Source organism: Antedon bifida, chromosome 9 (genome assembly GCF_963402885.1).
Source record: "Antedon bifida chromosome 9, ecAntBifi1.1, whole genome shotgun sequence".
NCBI lineage: Eukaryota > Metazoa > Echinodermata > Crinoidea > Comatulida > Antedonidae > Antedon > Antedon bifida.
The window spans coordinates 19,189,147-19,208,619 of record NC_136234.1 but is presented as its reverse complement, the minus strand read 5'-3'; the positions used below and the strand labels follow the sequence as shown (position 1 = coordinate 19,208,619).

At 31.2% G+C, this 19,473-nt stretch overlaps 2 protein-coding genes across 2 annotated transcripts in view; both read right to left on the bottom strand.

Moving 5' to 3' along the window:
* Positions 1–19,473, bottom strand: part of LOC144852227 (cell growth regulator with RING finger domain protein 1-like) — a 249,540-nt gene that overhangs the window by 221,967 nt on the left and 8,100 nt on the right. The gene's annotated exons all lie outside the window — the stretch shown is intronic.
* Positions 1–19,473, bottom strand: part of LOC144852209 (protein Smaug homolog 1-like) — a 36,082-nt gene that overhangs the window by 15,531 nt on the left and 1,078 nt on the right. Inside the window, exons 2-6 of the mRNA XM_078709966.1 lie at positions 17,866–18,178; positions 10,347–10,904; positions 8,391–8,687; positions 3,640–3,749; positions 151–237 (exon numbers count right to left, since the gene is read on the bottom strand). Of these exons, the coding sequence (XP_078566092.1) occupies positions 151–237; positions 3,640–3,749; positions 8,391–8,687; positions 10,347–10,904; positions 17,866–18,085 (1,272 nt within the window). The 5' untranslated portion in view covers positions 18,086–18,178. The remainder of the gene's footprint in view (positions 1–150; positions 238–3,639; positions 3,750–8,390; positions 8,688–10,346; positions 10,905–17,865; positions 18,179–19,473) is intronic.

The window sequence follows — 19,473 nt, the reverse complement described above, 5'->3', positions numbered from 1 at the left end:
TGACAAAAAAAAGTGTGATGTGCACAAATATGGTAGTGATATTCTCAAATATGGTAGTGATATGACATCATCATGTCCACATATGGGCACATCACATGTTGTTGTCACATAAAGTTTGATAGTGTGGACAGAGCTTTAGCCTGTACATACCTTTTCTAAAGTTTGTAGTGTGCTTTGTCTTTCTTTCAACTTCTGAATGCTTAACACTATCTTATGCCTTGCACCTTTTGTAACTTTCTGTTATAAGAAAAAAGAAGTTAAACTTTATGATAATAAAGCAAATTGTACATTTGGAGAGATACTACTGTAGGGAGCATTCAATTACAGATGACCTACAGTATGATGTCACATCGTCTTCAACTTGACCTACAAACCGCTAAAACTGTGTTTGTGAATACAGTACATGATCCAACTTCTTTCCTATGTTGTTAGTTGTCATAAATTCCTATTGTACTGTACTTACTATATCCATATACATGCGGTATCAAAATGGCCGGAATTGTACTGGGATGGTTTTAAACTACATTTGAAAATTATCCACCATATTTGATCCAATATGGCGACAAAAATGGTGTCTGAAATGCCTAGAATTGTACTAGGAAGATTATACTACAAATAATGAATGTTAATGTGTGCGATGGTACAAATAATTTCATGGTTGCTTATACTGTAGTTATACCAACAAAAAAAAACCTCGAAAAATGTACTATTAGTATCACACAATCATTTAATAGTACCGTCTATCAAATGTTATGTGATCCACAATCGTCCAATCAAATGACAGGAATCTATTTAGGTGTTACGGTATATATAATATAAATAAAAAAATATATATAATAAATTTTTACAGTTTAGAATATTATAAATGAATATCAAAATAATATATTTTTATTTTTAAAAACAGTTACTACTAATATCAAGTTAATATAATTAATAACTATACAAAAATAAACAATTTTTAAAATGATATTTAAAAATAGAAAGTAATATACACGTTTTATGATGAATGACGGAGAATAATAAGTAAATTTCCTCACACAATGACGTCATCAAAACAAGCTGTAAGGCATTCTAAAAAAATCGTGCGTGTATTTATAGACATGATGGTTTTTAACTAGCAATTTAGATCGTCAAAAACATAGTATAATTATTCATGTGTCACTACAATAATGTGTGTAGATTCTATTTTAGGTTATAATCACAACGTATATAAACATAGGCCTATGATGATGAACTGCCGGTATTATATATTATATCTATTTTAATTTCAAAGTGTTATTTTAAAATTGCTATTTATCGGTTTAATATGCTAATTAGCTAATGTTTAGTTTTATGCTAATTAGCTGTTTAGTTTTATGCTAATTAGCTAATGTTTAGTCTTATGCTAATTAGCTATATGTTTAGCTTTTTTTATGCTAATTAGCTATATGTTTAGTTTTATGCTAATTAGCTATATGTTTAGTTTTGTAGAATTACTGTATTACAGTGGAACCAGTCCTTTGGGACACTATTTAAAGGGGACACTTTCGCATTAAACAAACAAGAAATGTACAGTATGTTTCAACAATATGGCGAATTCCTACTCAGAGGACACTCCTATAAAGGGGACATTTTGGGGGGTGGGGTCCAAAAGGGGTACCCTTAATAGAGGTTCTACTGTATATTATTATTAATATTATTTTTTTTTAAAAATAGTTTAAATTTCAAAGTTAAAACATACTGTACAACTAATCTGATAAAACAAAATCAAGTTAAAAAGGGGCACACTTTTTGGGGGTCCCAAACGGGTAACCTTACTAGGTTCAACTGTATATTTAATTATATTTTTTTTTTAGAAATAATTTAAATATCAAAGTTTAAAACATACTATGTACAACTAATCGGATAAAACAAAATTAAGTTAAAAAAGGCATCACGCATTAAGCAAACACTTAGTGTAAATGAATTTAAACAATAGCAAAGGAAACAATATGTAAAACTAATTCCTTCAAATAACAATACAAATGGCAGATTCTCATCAATTTCTATTTGCTAACGGATCTGTCACAAGAAACTGTAAACACTTTATTTTTTATAGCGATACAGGATCTATTGGGAATTGTAATCACAAAAGACTCCAAACAAACATCTTGTATTTAAAGGGTAGATCCAAATTTAAAATTGCTTATTAAAATATAAACCTTTTCAACAACATTAATAATAACCCCACTTATATTTGATAATATAACAGCAGAGAAGCAGAACAAGCGTCATGAAATAATTTTTTCTATATTTTTTTGCTTTAAATTACAGTTTTTCCAGGAAAGAATTTTTTTTCTTTGATCCAATTTTTGGTCAAGGTAAATAACTAATATGGCATTAAAATGGCATATTCAACAACAAAATTTAAAAAAATTATTTTTTCAAGGGGACAATACTGTATATCTATATTAAATAATTTAGAGAATCATGATAATATAAATAAACCGGATAAAGAAATTAAAGTCAAATAACCAAATATAAATCTGCTATGGACAATAAACAAGGCATCATTGAAACCCACACACATTTATAATAGTATTTGACGTAAGTAAGTCATCATAATTAACCTAAACAATATTGCCTAAATGTCTCTTAATTAAACATCAGTAGCAAAAACAAACTGTCAACTCTTTTAAAAGCAAAGACATGGTAATAAAAAAAAAATCAATTTTGAGATTTAAATTATGTAAAAAATTAAAATGAGAAAGTTGTATCTGTTCAACAATTAAACAAAATACTGAAAACTAAAAAAGGTAAAAAATGGTAGACTGAAGAGTAGAGAGAAAAAAAATACAACTAAGATTTAAAATACAATTTAAAATAGAACTATTATAAATATCATGGAACAAAGAGAAGATTGCTATATCTAACACAGGATTTCTCAAGCAAACAAATTCTCCAAGAAACTGCAAGTCGAGTTTTGTCATCTTCAATTTCTTAAAGACCAAACTCAAAGTTACTGATTAAATGCAGAGACAACAATGTCTATCCGAAAGAACTAGAAGTTTAAACTATTCAACTAATTTAAAGACATTTACTATTACTGTACTGTATTATGTTAAAATTATAGCAACTCTAACAAAGAATAAGATTAACATTATTGTAATAGTTATAGACAAATAACAATAAAAACACAATTTCCAAAAAAAAAGAAGATAGAAGATGATTCTAATAAGACTTGAGAAACTGGAAATCATCTTATAAAAAAAAATGTTAGTAGGGTTCGATAGAAACCCCCTTTTCACAAAGTGCCCTTTTTAAACTAGAGATAAGCAGTAGCTTTTGCTTTTACAGAAAAAGAGCTTACTTGTATTGTAAACATTCTGGAAACTGACTTGATTTTGGGAGCCAATGGAAATGTTTTTTTATTATATATTATTTATTAAACTTTCTTGAGATATCCTCAGTTCATTTAATTAATATTGTTTTCTTGTACTTTTTTTTAAAATTTGTGTTTGTAAATTAAATGAACTGAAATAAAATGAAATTTTCACAAAAACATTGATGGGAATTCTCAAAGTAACATTGATGTTGTTATGATAATTAATATGATATCAGCATAAAAACAAAGCTTATAAATAACATTCAATGATAATGAAAATACTATTGATAACATACCATCGCCTCCAGTTGTTCCTCTGTGAGATCTAACATATCTTGGTAGGTTAATTGTTGAAAGATACAAGAATATTTATGCAGTCTCAAAGTTTTCAACCAACTCGGTACATCTGAAAAAAACAAATGTAGGTAAAAACAATTTAATAATAATCTTGTTATTGCTGTAACAAAAATAAAATAGCAATGCTACAGTAAACATATCTATTTTGAAAAAGCGGTATTCATGCAAGATACAAACAAATTATACAAAATTCTTTTTTTGTCAAAAAACTGGAAATAACAGTGCTCATAACAGTGAAATACTTTTGTTTCAACTGAAATACTTTCAATACAATAATTCATTTCAAAAGTGGATCAGTAAATATTTGAAATGGTAAAATTTATACAATAACAGAATTAAAATACATAAAAAACAATAAATACTATAATATAATAACTATTTATGAGGTAAAAGAGAACAAATTTTTATTTGAATATTAATTCTCTACCAGATTGGTTCAAAAGTAAAGATTTAAAAGTTTTAAGATTCTCATCCTAACTGGGCAATTTTAGTACTTTTACTGCAACTCCAACAAAGTTTTTCTTTTAATTTACTGTACTTGGTTTTTTAATTAAGTTGGGATAGATTTTAACCCTTGACCTGACGGTTCCTATCCCATCACTGTAACTATCCAGAAAAGATATTCAATTCATTTTCAAACACACCTAGTCTATTTATGTTTGGTTTGAAAATCAACATGTGGATGGGGGAAAATACATTGTTTTGGCAGGAAAACGGCTTCCGGAAAACAGAGGCTACAGATTAATACAATGTGTCCTTTAATGGTACACACATCATCAATATAAAATGCATTAAAAGATAGGATACAACCTCATAGCCAAGAATATAACATTTTTTCCATCACTCAATTTCAGAAAATAAAACAAAGATAGAACTTAGGTAAAATTCAGCTTTCGTTTAGCAATTGTTGTTCTTCCCCTTGAAAAGGTAATTTTATGAGAAAATGGTCCGTTCTACATAATCAAAATCATCCTCACCCCCTCCTCCTATTTGACATTTGGAACCTCCTTCGCTTCATATTACTATAACTAGCCGGAAATACATTCTAGAATCTTCTGACAATGTTCTGACAAAAGTTAAGCTTCGTAATACCAGACTAAACAGGAATGAACTTGGCTCAATCAAGCCACAATCTTTAAGGTCGCTATCAATAATTATGTTTAATAAATAGATTCTTGGATCATCATCAAATTTGTACATTTTCTTCAAAAATAAGAACTATTTGTGAAGGACACAAATAAAATTCTGAATGGAGGCCAAGTGTTGTCGGAAGTTTGTGTTAGGGAGCGGAAGTTGCTAATGTTAGAACCTTTGGAATCAAGCCATTTCAAAGTGTGATTTCAAGAAACAATTTGTAGTCATAACTATTATTTGATATTTAGGCTTACTAGATAGGTTCACATCCAGATTTCATCATGATCAACTTATGATGCTTCACTGAACTTATTTGTTACACATGTTAGCTTTGATTTCATCATGATCAACTTGCTTCATGCATGGACCTATGGTAGTGTTGGTCTTGTTACTGTATTTTTTAAAGCAGGTTCATTAATGCAAATTACATGATCGAGCATTAGCATGGTTCACATTCAGATTTCATCATGATCAACTTTACTCATGATGCTTCATGTGAACCTGCAGAACTTTTGATCCTGATATTCTTTAAGCATGTTCATTCATGCAAAGTTATGATCAAGCATTAGCTGGGTTCACATTCAGATTTCATCATGATCAATTTACTTCAAGTGAACCTGCAGAACTTTTGATCTTGATATTCTTTAAGCATGTTCATTCATGCAAAGTTATGATCAAGCATTAGCTGGGTTCACATTCAGATTTCATTATGGTCAATTTACTTCATGTGAACCTACAGTACTGTTGATCTTGATATTCTTTAAGGATGATCATGCAAAGTTAAACATGATCAAGCATTAACAAAGTTCACATTCAGATTTTTAATCATGATCAACTTACTCATGATGCTGCATGTGAACATGTCGCATGGTGTTGATCTTGTTATTCTGCATATTCATTCATGCACAGTTATACATATGATCGAGCATTAGCTTTATGTCAATTTGCGACAGTTTTGATCTAGTTTTTCTTTAAATTTTAGTTGAGTAAAGCTACTGTATATTCATACTCGTTTCTCGTATTCTGTTCTAAATTTGGTTTGTCATCAACCATAAATTGCCTAAGGCACCAATTTAGCACCAAAGTGAAAGTTTGTTTCTGAATTGTTGCTAAAAAGACTAAAGAAATAGTGTGGGATTTTAGGAAAAAACAAAATGATAAGGTATGCTTAAAACTTGACGGGAACGTTATTGAACGTGTCCATAAATATAAATATCTTGGCACGTTTCATTGATGATAAATTGAAATTTGATAAGAATACTGATGAGATTGTTAAAAAAGGGAATCAAAGGCTGTACTGGTTAAGAAAACTTAATACTTTTAAAGTTAGTAATGTCACACTTAGGTTGTTTTATGAATCGTTCATCCAATCTATTTTAGTTGTAACATGTATAGCATGGTTTGCGAATCTAACAGAGAAGAATAAGACTAGACTAAGGAGAGTGTGCAAAACAGCTTCTAGAATAATTGGTTCAATTGTTAAAGATGTTGATGGTGTTTATGAAAAACAAACGTTGAGCAAAGTCACAAAAATTATGGGAAACAGTTCTCACTCCTTACACAATAAATTTATTGTAAATAGATCAGGGAGAGTTAGACCACCACGATCAAATAATTCACGTTTTAGACTATCTTTTGTTCCAAATGCTATTCATATTTTTAATTCACGTTTTAAGAGAAGTTTGTAATACCGATTCTCTATTCATACCTGTGCAGTATTTTATAAATATTTTTGTGTAAATTGTTTTATACGTATTTTAAATGTTATATATGGTCTTTTTATATTTATATTCTTTATTTATGTACAATATTGGATTGGCAGAAATATACCTAATGTTGGACCTCCCATGAAAAAATGTCTATCTCTGACCACCAAATCATTCATAAATAAATTTTGCTGATGTGTTGTTTGTACAAAATGTTAAATCACTTATCCAACCATGGAGTAATAATTGCTACTCCATAATTACAACTACCTAATATCATTTGTACTGTAGCCACTCAGGTAAAACTGAGTAGCTGTTATGCAATCTCAGTTAATTAACAAGGTATCCTATGCATTTAGAGATCAAAGGCGGAAACTGCAGTTATATAAAAGCTATCATAATCAGAAGATTATATTTTAAATTACTAATCTATCTCATACACGACGATGTAATGATATACTGCAGCTAGAAATAATCTATATTGTAAACACTCAGTATGAGATTGATTGTGTAAAAATAAAATGCATTAATCTTTTTTTTTTTGCTCAATGTAGACAATAAGGCTGTAACGGGTTTTCTTTGTGATTTATATATTGATAAAAATTACAATATTTAAAAACATTCAAGCACTTTCAGTATATTGTTGGAACATTCATTGATTATACAATAAAGGTACAGTTTCAAATCTGAAACATTTGTTTATTATTATACATTGAATTAAAGGGACAGTTCCATAACTCAGAAATTCATTAATAAATTAAAGTTAAATCATTGATACATTCAATTAAAGGGACAATTTCAAACGTGGAAAATTGATTTTGTCTTTCAATTATGATGGTACAATGACATGACACTGACAGTAATTGGTAACTATTAATTGGGTTCATTTTCAACTCTGTCAATGTTATTTGTAAAAGCAATTTTTTAACCTAATGGTAAAATTAGAAAAGGTGTTTATCAAAGTGTCTAGAGAAACACATTTTAAAAGCATTTTCACACATAATAAACACTATAATATTTGACCTTAATACAAAGTTAATTTCTGATATAATATTTATAACTTTCATTTTCAATTTTGTATCTTGCAATTTTGTTGTATTGTTAAAAAAGGCTTATAAGAAAAAATGACAAACTTTACTTTACTGATTCAAGTATATGCCCACTCTGGGATATAATCTCACCCTCAAATAGTACAGTATAGTACAGTCAAATAAGCACTATGCATTCACTTGCACAGGTTCTCGATAAGGGAGAATACTTTACATCACTTAACCACCCACTACATATTTTGGAGGAGTGTGGTCCTCTTTACTATACAAAAAGAACTCCAAATTTTGTGAGAAAAAAATTGAAAAAAAGCGCTGTCAAGTGACTCGCTACCAAAAAAGGAACCCAATCAGACACTAACAATTTTAAATTGTATTTACTGTACACTTGAAGATGACAATATACAGTACTGTAGGACAAAGACAGAATTAAGCTCTCTGTGGACTACATGCATACAAAACAACATAATCATACATACAAAACATCAACCATCTGCACAAATTATACATTTGAAATTGTGGCACTCATACTGAATTTATTTGATTTCAATTAAATCTAACAGCCATGAGCCAATTACATGATGTTTTAAAGTATAATATAAAATTCATTTTTATGGTATTTATAGTACCCCTGTAGGCCAACATGAAAATAGGCCAATAACCATAGCAACAGTGAATTATTAAGGTTAGCCTAAATCCAGACTATGAAAGCCAAACTCAAATGTATCCATGCAACGATTGAAATCAAGTTATCCAATTTGAATACGTGCTGTTAATCAACGTTTCTTGTGTTAGGATACTCACCCTTCATCCCGCTGCCCTCCTCACGGAAAGTACACTTTTGCAACGGTTGCATGCTACCGTCCTCGTTGTGTGCCTCGGTGCTACTACCCGATGACGCCGTGCTACTTTGAGGAGACAACGGAGCATGCTCATTAGATTGTGAAGGCAAGGGTAACGATCTACTACCTCGTGTATCAAGGTCTTCGTGCGAGTACCAGTCTTGCGTTGATAAAGACGATTGCACCAATGTGTCGGGAGGAGTTAGTGAATTCCGGCGATTATTTTTTTGCGGAATATTCAGGGTTGTTGTGGATCCGGCTGAAACAAAACAATATATTAATTAATAGTGCGTATTTGCGTTTGGCGGCTTTTTCTCAATTTCCTCATGCTATATGCTAGAATCTAACCTACTGTATAGCCATCAGTGCAAGCTCGGTGGTCTAAAGGTATGAACGCCAGGCTAGTAATCTGGAGGTCATGGGTTCCAGTCCCACCAGAGAATTAATAGCATATTGTAGTATATAGTATTATCAAATGTATGTAAAAAATATAATTATGTCACAGAAAGTCTAACATCTTACAAATTAATTTATGCATGGTCTCAAAAACATCTATTTAAAGTCGTAAGGTGGGGGAGGGGGATTACAATAAATTTATATTTTATTTAGTTAAGACTAACAATACAATATCAAACATTGATAGAATAGATTTATTTTGTGGGCAAAATAACATTTTCTTGGAAAAGAATTTGTGATTTCTCATAATATAATTTTAGATCCATTACATTCTATTTTTAAGTTCTATTTTTGGAATTTCCAAGTAAAAATTAAACACACATTAGTGGTATTTATAGTTTAATTATGCGTTTCACTATCACTAACAAATTCACTGAAGCAATTGATGCACTGTATCTAGGTGAATTATTGTTGCATATTAAAATTGAAATATTAAAATTTTGTGTACAAGTTTTGGTAATGGTAAAATTAACCTTGAAAAAAAATATTATACATTAACAATAATATTATGTCTGTTAATTTATCATTTTGTCTACAATAGAATATTCTGTATGCAAAAAAGCTATAGTAAAAGAATCGTTAAAATTAAAATAAGCGTCAAAATGCATGGGTTTAATGGCAGACGACAGAAGAAAAAAAACTAAAACTAGTTATCGGACGGCCGAGTAGGTTTAACTCGCTCCAGACAACATTTTATTTTCTGTTTGTAATGTCCGACAAATTTTTTTTAAACAGTGCTTTACAAAAATATTAATACCATATTTCAACATTTATTGTCACCAACTTAATTATTGTACTGTAGATCCCTTCATTTGGGACATCTCTATTCAGGAGACACCACAATTTGGTATTTTTTTTATTTTTTTATTTTATTCAATTTTCAGGCACACATACATGACAACACAGCGGTGCAGCACCCTGAGGATTGCCATGAGTGCAAAGCACTATCGAGATGGCTCTCCATATACTGCACTAGAACATATAAGACAAACATATACACAAGATGCTCTACATAGACAAAGACTTATTATTAAGTCTTTGGGAGTGGAGTTGTAAATTGTCATGAGAAAAAAACCCTGACATATGACAGGACTTGAACCCAGGACCCTTAGATTGGTAGCCAAGCATCATAACCACCAAGCCACAGCTCCATTCCAATACCGGATTCTTCTTCTCCAGCATCACATGTGTTTCACAGTATCACATAGTATCATAGAGCATAACCTTTGCCCATACATGATACTAGGAGACATGTAATACACTTAGTTATATTATTGCCAAAATTTCCTATGATACTGGGCAAATATTGTTGTATGTCGAGCACAGTCGACACTGAGATACAGAACTTTGTTGAGTCTCGAACGTATAATATAATAATAGGGGAGCTACTATATTTTCTAAACTTAAAAAAATCATTTTTATTAAAATATTGTAAAATTATCTTTTAATATAAAGTACATACTTGTAGGAATAGAGGAAGTGGAAGGTGGACCACTAACACGGACGTTAACTGCTGGCGGAGCGGACACCGTATATGTAAGTGGAGGGTGGGTCAAGCTATTTCCAGCACTACTGTTATAACTATTTAATGTTCCCGACGTGGTCTCGCCAATACCAGAGTCTCGCCAACCGTTCATTTTACTCCCGTGCATAAAATTCCTAGATTCGTTATTATAGTGACCGTTTGACTGGTACGGCGACGTCGATGGCGATCCCTCCGGGGAAATCCTCGGTGGGTAGACGCCATGTCCGTTCGCATGTTCATCCAATCGTCCTAACCAGTATGTTAACGATCCACGTTCGTCATTCGACAACGCCGGGTGTATGAGTAAATACGATAACAACTGTCGGCATTCATCCAGATGAATACTGCCCTCTAGTGAGTGAGCAAGGATTTTTGGGATGATATTTAAATACTGTTTTTTAGCTTCCACGTTTCCAGGCTGTAACAACGGAAGATGGGAGAGTAACTGGTCGATAGCGGTCTCTTTGTTTTTACTCAGTAAACTGGCAACAAAACCTGCAAGACACAAGAGAAAAATAATTATTTTTACTTCATATCCATATATGGACATGATGTCATATCACTACTACTGTATGTTGGGGCATATCACTACCATATTTGGGCACATCACATTCTTTTTGTCAAACTAGTTTGATAGTGTAGACAGAGCTTTACATAATTGTTTCAAACAAACCATTGGGTGTGAAATGATCATAGATAATGTTATATATTGTATTCTGTTTTATACTGTGTAATCCATTTGATTTCTTAGATTTCTTGTTTCTTGGTTTTTCTTTGTGTATGTTTGAATAAATGAAATTAAATTAAATTCAGATTTTAGAATTGGTTACTTTTTCATCAAAGTGATTGATTTAAATGACTAAAAATGGATCAGAAAAAGGAGTAACCCTACTGTTACTGAAAGAGCCACTAGGTTCTTTTATGTGTACATAAACAAGAAGAACTGAGTTGGAGATAAACGCCATTTTTTATGTTTTAGAGATTAATGATTCAAGAAATTTTATTGGTCCATTTAAAATGGAAATTCATTTTGCTTGGCATAATTAGGAGACAATAAAAACTACAAAGATTTAATAAAAAAAATATAAATATATAAAATAACCAAATAAATCATTTTTTTGTTATTCTCGTCAGCTCTTACATTTACAACTCCACCTAAAAAAACACGGCTGCAAATCATTACCAGCATTTTATTTAAAGCTCACAAAAATGTGTATAATCACTGTAGATACTGACTGTTGCTGGTATCCATTAAAACATGTAATTAGTAAGCAAAATTAAACCATACGGTAGGTTTGGTACGATACATACATTTTGGTTATACTGTACAGTATTCCAAATTTCATTTTCGAACAAATCTATGAAACATAAATAGGTGACAGAGTAGGGTGAAAAATTCCAAGGAGAAAAAGATGTCAGAAGAATGAAGGCGAGCAAATAGGATAATAATATCAGATGCAGATACAAGCCCACCATGGGGGCGTCAGATAAAGGATGATCCAGATGATGACAGTGGAGATTGACTATAGATAGAAGAAAACGAACATAGCCATCTCCCATTACTGTACTTTCTCATTTTCACACAAGCATCAAATTCCAAATGTTTATTTGAAATGGGGGAAGATTTTGAAATAGGTCACAGAGATCCAGTGATGATAGGTGGGTGGCAGAAAAAATGCTTTAAATTCAATGTTATTTAGAACATGGGTTGCAATAAGCTCTGTCTACATTATCAAACTAAACTAGTCTGACAAAAAAGTGTGATGTGCCCAAATATGGTAGTGATATGCCCAAATATGGTAGTGATATATCGTCATCATGTTCATATGGGCACATCACATTTTGTTGTCACATAAACTTTGATAGTGTAGACAGAGCTTTAATAAAGCAACTTCAGACTGTATACACTCCATCCTAAATCTGCACTAACCTGACTGGTGCTATTAATTAAATCCAGTACATTTTAAAAGTAGACCACATGTATAAAAAAACTGTAAAAGGAAGGAGGGAGACAGGCTCATTTTAAAAAGCCCCTTCCTTCCAGTCTCTATCAATAAATACAAGGAAACAAGAACACATGGTAAATTCAAAACATAAACACTTCTCGAATGTGAACTACAAATTAATGTGGAAAGAACAGGATTTCTTTAATCGCATTACATCAATTACGAGGACTCAATTTTAGCCAAATCCGGCATAAAATATCTGGAGGCAAGCAAAACATCTGCATGACATATTTTATTCAAAGGTATTTATCCCTTATAAAATTTCCTATGATGTCACTCTGATTGAAGTGAGGTCAAAACATCCTAGAGTAATTAGTATACAGGACAAACCCTCTCCTTTGGTGATTTCCCGTACCTCTAGACTGTCACCCGGAATGTCCTTTATAGACGTCTTTAACAACATATTTAATTACCAATTTGTCAGGTTTATAAGTAATTGGGCCAATAGAGGATGCAACTACTTTTAAATGATTAAAATGAGGTTTGCCATGTTGGTTTAGTTGCCTCAAAGTTTCCGGAGTATCTGTCTCATACAATTTATCATGTTTCCATCTTCGACAGTCAGCGCACTTTATATTACAACACCCGCCCTCTCTCAGTCTCTTCTACGTATTTCACTCAAATATTATAATCGTTTAATTCACCATTTTAATTTATTTTGGAGTACCAAGTCCAAAGTTTAAAATTGAAAGATATTTATATTTAAAAAGAGGTTTATTCTAACTTCTGTCTTAAGTATTTACAAAATGGACGATTGTTTGGTATAAATTATTTCATACCAGACCATACTGTAGAAAATTGTCCACATGTGAAACTGTATGGTATCCATATGTATTCTTAGAAAAAATACACTTAAATTTTATGTTTAACTTTAATATTCTTCTATGAAATCAGAACATCGTAAACTGTTATTAGATTTCTAGTAATAAATCATTACCATTTAATTACCGAGAAATATAGAGAATAAGAATGTAAATTTTTAATTACTTACTGTTTTTCCACCCTGTGATGGTTTAGACAATCTATGGTAGATTGTTAGTAATATTAAATATACAGGAATATTTTAATATTTGACTCTCAAATCAAAATCTCAACAGAGTGTTACCTAATACAGTAGAGTTAGTAGTAGGTTTACCAGTAGGTACAGTGATAGAAATTAGTGAGAGTCTGTTCGGAACAGTAGGGCAAGTTAACTTAACCGAATGCAGTCACTCACCAATAATGAACCAACCAGTGTGTGTAGTAGTAGTAGTCATATGATATACAAAGCATGTTCCGACTAATTTTTGTGTAAATACAGTGTTCCTCATCTACTGCCCCGAAACAAAAGTTTGCTATAAAGCTCTGTCTACAATATCAAATATGTGGCAAACAAATGTGATGTGCCCATATATGGACATGATGATGTCATATCACTACCATATTTAAGCATATCACTACCATATTTGGGCACATCACACTTTTTTTGTCAAACTAGTTTGACAGTACAGACAGAGCTTTAAACGATACTGAAACCTGGTGCAAGATTTTGGTATGAACTTTATTTGTGCAAGCTACTGTAGGCCGCATTTTGCACATTATGGCTGTCAAAAATCTTTTCTTGATCTACTGAATTGTACTTTAAAATAGAAGTACTTGAAACAATTTAAACAAAATTGGGATCGTTTTTTTTTAATTTGAACATCAGGGAAAGCTCTGTCTACACTATCAAACTAGTTTGACAAAAAGTGTGCCCAAATATGGTAGTAACGTGCTTAAATATGGTAGTGATATGACATCATCATGTCCATATATGGGCACATCACATTTTTTTGTCATATAAAGTCTGATAGTGTGGACAGAGCTTTAGGATAGTTTTCAAATTCACTGTATTATACATTAAAGAAATTGAAAGTGTATCAACTTGACAATATCAATTGATTGTAACACTGTGTTATGTAATAATGTCTGTACAATACAGTATTTTCCATTTTTTACTTCCTTGTGAAATTCCTAAACACAGCAGCCAAGTCCAAAAGTAAACATATCCACTAATTGGGTCTTTAAAATGGGCTACACATGCACGGGTAAATTTCATCTTAAAATTTTGTTTAGCAATAGGCCTATTCAAACTGATTTTTTAGTCAAGAAACACAATTTTCGAAATTTGTTGCAAAAAGGTTGTTTTGTATAGCTTTTGGCTATGCTACTACACTGGCGAAATTATTCCCTGACGTGGACATACAGTACACATGTACAATGCATGAATTACTATATTGTAGCCCAAGTTTTGCCAAATAAATCTTCAAATAAAAAATGTTTTCAGCATCAATGGTTCAAATCATTTGTTTTCCCCGCCTATATCCAGTAGAAACCTATATAAAGGAGATGCCTTTGGGACAAAACAAAGTGTCCTCTTAAAGGCCACCCCTAAACAGGGATAGCCTTATAGTATGGGTTAGCCTTGTTGAACCTACAGTATATTGTTCCTTTACAAATCATATTTTTAACTATTTATGTGTCCTAAAGGGAGGTTTACTGTATGATAATATGTCAATAAGAATTGTCTTAAATAATAGATAATGTTAGTCTCCTAAAAATTGCGTTACTTTTAGTCTTAAATTTCAAAGCAAGACTACAGTATACTTTGCCATTTTATATAGTTATCATCATGGTAAAAATACTCCATGCATGGTTATTATCAAAGCATTTTGTTATTTGCTATTATTTGCTTGTTTTTGTTCTGTTGTCAACAAATCCGCTTAATTTATTACAGCCTCATATTGTGAAAGTGTGTTCTTAAAAAAAATGAGTGTGGGTGAACAGCAAATACCCTCTCATATAATTGGCTCATCACATCTATTTATAGGCGACCCTTTGTTTTTAAGCAGGATATGACCTAGTAACTTTATGTAGGCTTGTATATTTTAATGTCAACACAGTTAGATTTATAGTACTGTTAATATTATTATAGTAGGCCATGATTCAGCAAATAGGAAACGCAATGTTTGTATGCTAGATAAAATGGTAGATAACACTCTACTAATTAATTATTCATAATAAAAAGAAATTAAATTTTATATTTTGTTTCAGACTTCCATTAATTATTATTAAACATTTAATACAAACATATAATATTAAAGAAATGTTAAAACTATTGATGGGATTGAAAGGAAAGAAAATAAATGATGGGAAACGTCATTAGAATTTTTTATTTATAAAATGTACTGTACACATTTTAAATTCAGTTGGAACTAGATGATGCCACAAACCTCCTCCTCCAACTTGCACCCACCCGCCCATCCCTTCTCAGTCAAATAATAATACTTGGATGTGTAAATTAATTTTAATATTATACAAATATAGCATTTTTATTATAATAAAGTGCACAAATGTTTAAAATCAAAAACTGCTTATTACTTTTTAATACATCAAGGTTTTTTGATTTTTTTTTTGTGATGATGCCCATTTTAGCCTTCCCCATTCCTAAAAAAAACTTGGATTCATCTAGCCTACTGTTTAAAAAATTGACCAATTTTAGATTACAACCGTCGCAAACAAATAATTTAATTACATTTTTTCTGTTAACTGTACATCTTCGTACTCAAAACAATTCTAAAAATACTTCAATTTTCATAATGTGCGTAGTAAAATGAGTTTGAATACAAAAAAAGAAAATCATTTTTGTTTCAGATGCGGATACACGTTTAAGCTTGTCGGATTTCTCTGTAAGTGGGTGGAAATAATGCAAGATTTACGTATACAAATGCACATAGGAATAACAAAGTACAGTAATGTACGTCGATTATTATAAGTGTACTATGCATCCTGGTAATTGAAGAACTGCCGAACAATTATAATTTTACTTAAGATTTACGAACAATAAGACATCATGTCTAAAAATAAACAAAACAATTTATAAAATTTTAAAAACGAGTGTATTCGGCTTAGATTTAGATTTTCATTGATATTTTTTAGAAATATTAGATGAACAAATATCATCAAACAATACAGTGTATGTCTAATAAAAGATAAATAAGACATCATGTCTAAAAATAAACAAAACAATTTATACAATTTTAAAAACGAGTGTGTATTTGGCTTAGATTTAGATTTTCTTTTATATTTTGGAGAAATATTAGAATATCATAAACAGTGTGCATCTAAAAAAATATAAAATAAAATAAATATCTTCTCATCATTATTCTTAAAAGGTCAACATAGTAATTCACAGCATGAAGATACAAATTTAAGATATATTTTATTTTTAGAGTAAAAAAAAACTATGAAATAAACATTTGTTCTAACAGTCATTTAAAATAGTTATAATTTCCAGAAAATGTCAATAGTTCAAAATTTGTTTTTGTGTTTACCGAACGAGAATTATCCAACAAAAATTATTTAAATAAAAAAGATTTGAAAATAATTTGTTATGATAAAATGGCTAGAAATCTTGTAGCTGATAAATCAATGGTCAATTTAGTACGAAAAGAAATTTCGAGGCCGCAACTTAATGACGTCAACAGCTATCACAGGCAGACATCATTTGTGACGTTCTTGCGAGTTCAAAACTCTTACAGAAAAACGCAGGAAACCCAACTTTTTAGTTCTTGTATTTATAACAAAAAACCAAGAATAATCTGAACCAAATCAAGATGAAATTAATTATCAAATTATTAATTAATTGCAACAAATTAACAGTTTAGCAGGATATTTCTTAATGAGGAAATAATGTTGATGCACTTCCTATCTTAAGCAATACCAATAAAATTAATGACCAGGGCTTGATTTAATTTATCCACTGGACCAGTTGGCTTTAGATTTTATTTGTCAACATGGCATTTTCTCTAGTCCAAAACTAACTACCATATTTATTTGAATAAACGCCCTGCTTTGAATACATGTAAACGTCTCGAGGCCTTTATTTCCTCGAATAAACGCCCCGCCACATGCATACTGTACACAATATTGCATTACAACATATTTCTAATTGATCTAATTTACCAAGCATTTTGATACAATTTTTACTGTATTTTATCAGTTCTCGATATTAATTGTGTTGTATTTTTTCATATTATCTAGGGGGTATTATTTGATTATAAATTATTACACCCAAAAAAATAAACGCCTCCCTCGAATAAACGCTCCCCTGTTCAAATACATACTGTGGTATACTATGCCACCAATACAAACAAAATAGGCAACATCAAAATGGTTTTATGAGATGTTTTATGGCGTTGTGACTTATAGTACACAAAGGGCAAGTCAATTTTTTTTTAGTATCTAGACTTTCCTCAGGTCAAATTAATTAATACGGGAAACAAGTGTGGAATTTCTCAAATTCGCATGTCTATAAAAAGGATTTTAAAAGCGCTATGAGTACAGTATGACAAATATTAGATTAGATTATTACTAAAGAGAAACTACGAAAAGAGGAAATCAAAGTAGAGAAAAAAAAGGGAGATACTCACTTCGATCGTTTGCCTCTAATTCCAGCTGCTTAAACGAGTCAGACTCGCTATTAGACTGATCCAAAACAAGCGCGAGAAAACGAGCCTGAGTCGACGTTATCCGTTTCAAAAGCGAATACAACGCGACTGTTTGTTCGCAGTGGTTCCATTCCTTGAACAGACTGGAGACGGCGCTGACTTGATCCCGAAAGAGAAACGTCGGTTTACCGTTCGTCGGCATCTTGGGACGAGATCTCTGGATGCTGATTTTGTTTCAGTCAAGTTGACGGATCGATGTCAGGCCAAGAACTTGGCTTGCATCATGATCTAAATGCTAGTAAGAACAAGTTAACAAGGAAATGAGTTAGCCTCCTGAGAACACGAAGGAAAAGCTTATGTTTCACTGACAGGTCAAAGGTTAACAACAAATTTCAATATAACTGTCAACAAAAACAATATCAAGACAACATATTTCTCAAACAAATAATTGTTGTGTGAAGATTTCGAGACCGTATGCTTTACGGTTTGAAATGCGAGGACGTCGATCCAACTGTACATAAGAAATCGTCTTGACATGAAGTGGATGTTATATGGGCAGTGAGCTATACAAATTGGAAGCCATTCAAATGGGACTTCCTACGATGAGTAATATTTGATAAATCTGCTTATTAAAGGAAGTATGAAGACGTAGTTGGATGTAACAACGATCTCAACTGCAAAAACACATGACTCTAAATCTTATAATTCATTACTATTTATATATTTAGTAAATCAATATTTTGCAGTCTGTTTATAGAGCACCAAAGAAACAACATCTTGCAAAATGTTATGTACAAGAACTGTATTATTACCATATGTAAATTATGTACTGTACATATTGGTAAAAGGTAAACAAAAAACAGTTACATTTGAAAAACTTGAAACTTCGTCCTCTACTGTACAGTATTTCCTCCTATAACCGACACTCATGTTGCGCATTGTGCTGGGACGCCTTTTAAACCTATATTTCGTATAGTAGCTGAACTACAATTTTTTGGGCAAAAAAATTTGTTTTATAAACAAATTACTTTAGGACGCACGCACATCACAATTTTCTTTATATGTCACAATCAGGTTGTAAAGAGGTCATTATAAATTCACCAACTAGATAACTGCTAGCGTACAGCATATTAGACATAAAACGTACAGTGTGGCAGAACCTAAAACAAATTACTTTAGGACGCACGCACATCGCAATTTTCTTTATATGTCACAATCAGGTTGTAAAGAGGTCATTATAAATTCACCAACTAGATAACTGCTAGCGTACAGCATACAGTATTAGAGTGTGGCAGAACCTAGCAAAACAGTAAACGACAATACCTGTAATATAATTATAAATTTGCTAATTTGTCTGAGGACTTGTGAAAAGGGATTATGATGTCTGAGATTTTAATTACAAGCTAATTCTAGCAACAAAACACAAGCAGCTCACACATTTAGTACTAAACTGTACAGTACTACTTGATACTATATTATCATTTTAATATTCCTGGTAGTCAAAATTATTTACGGTACAATATCTTTTTTCTCAAATTATTATTAAACAAAAGTAAGGTAGATAGTAAAATCATTTTTTTTTAAATATGA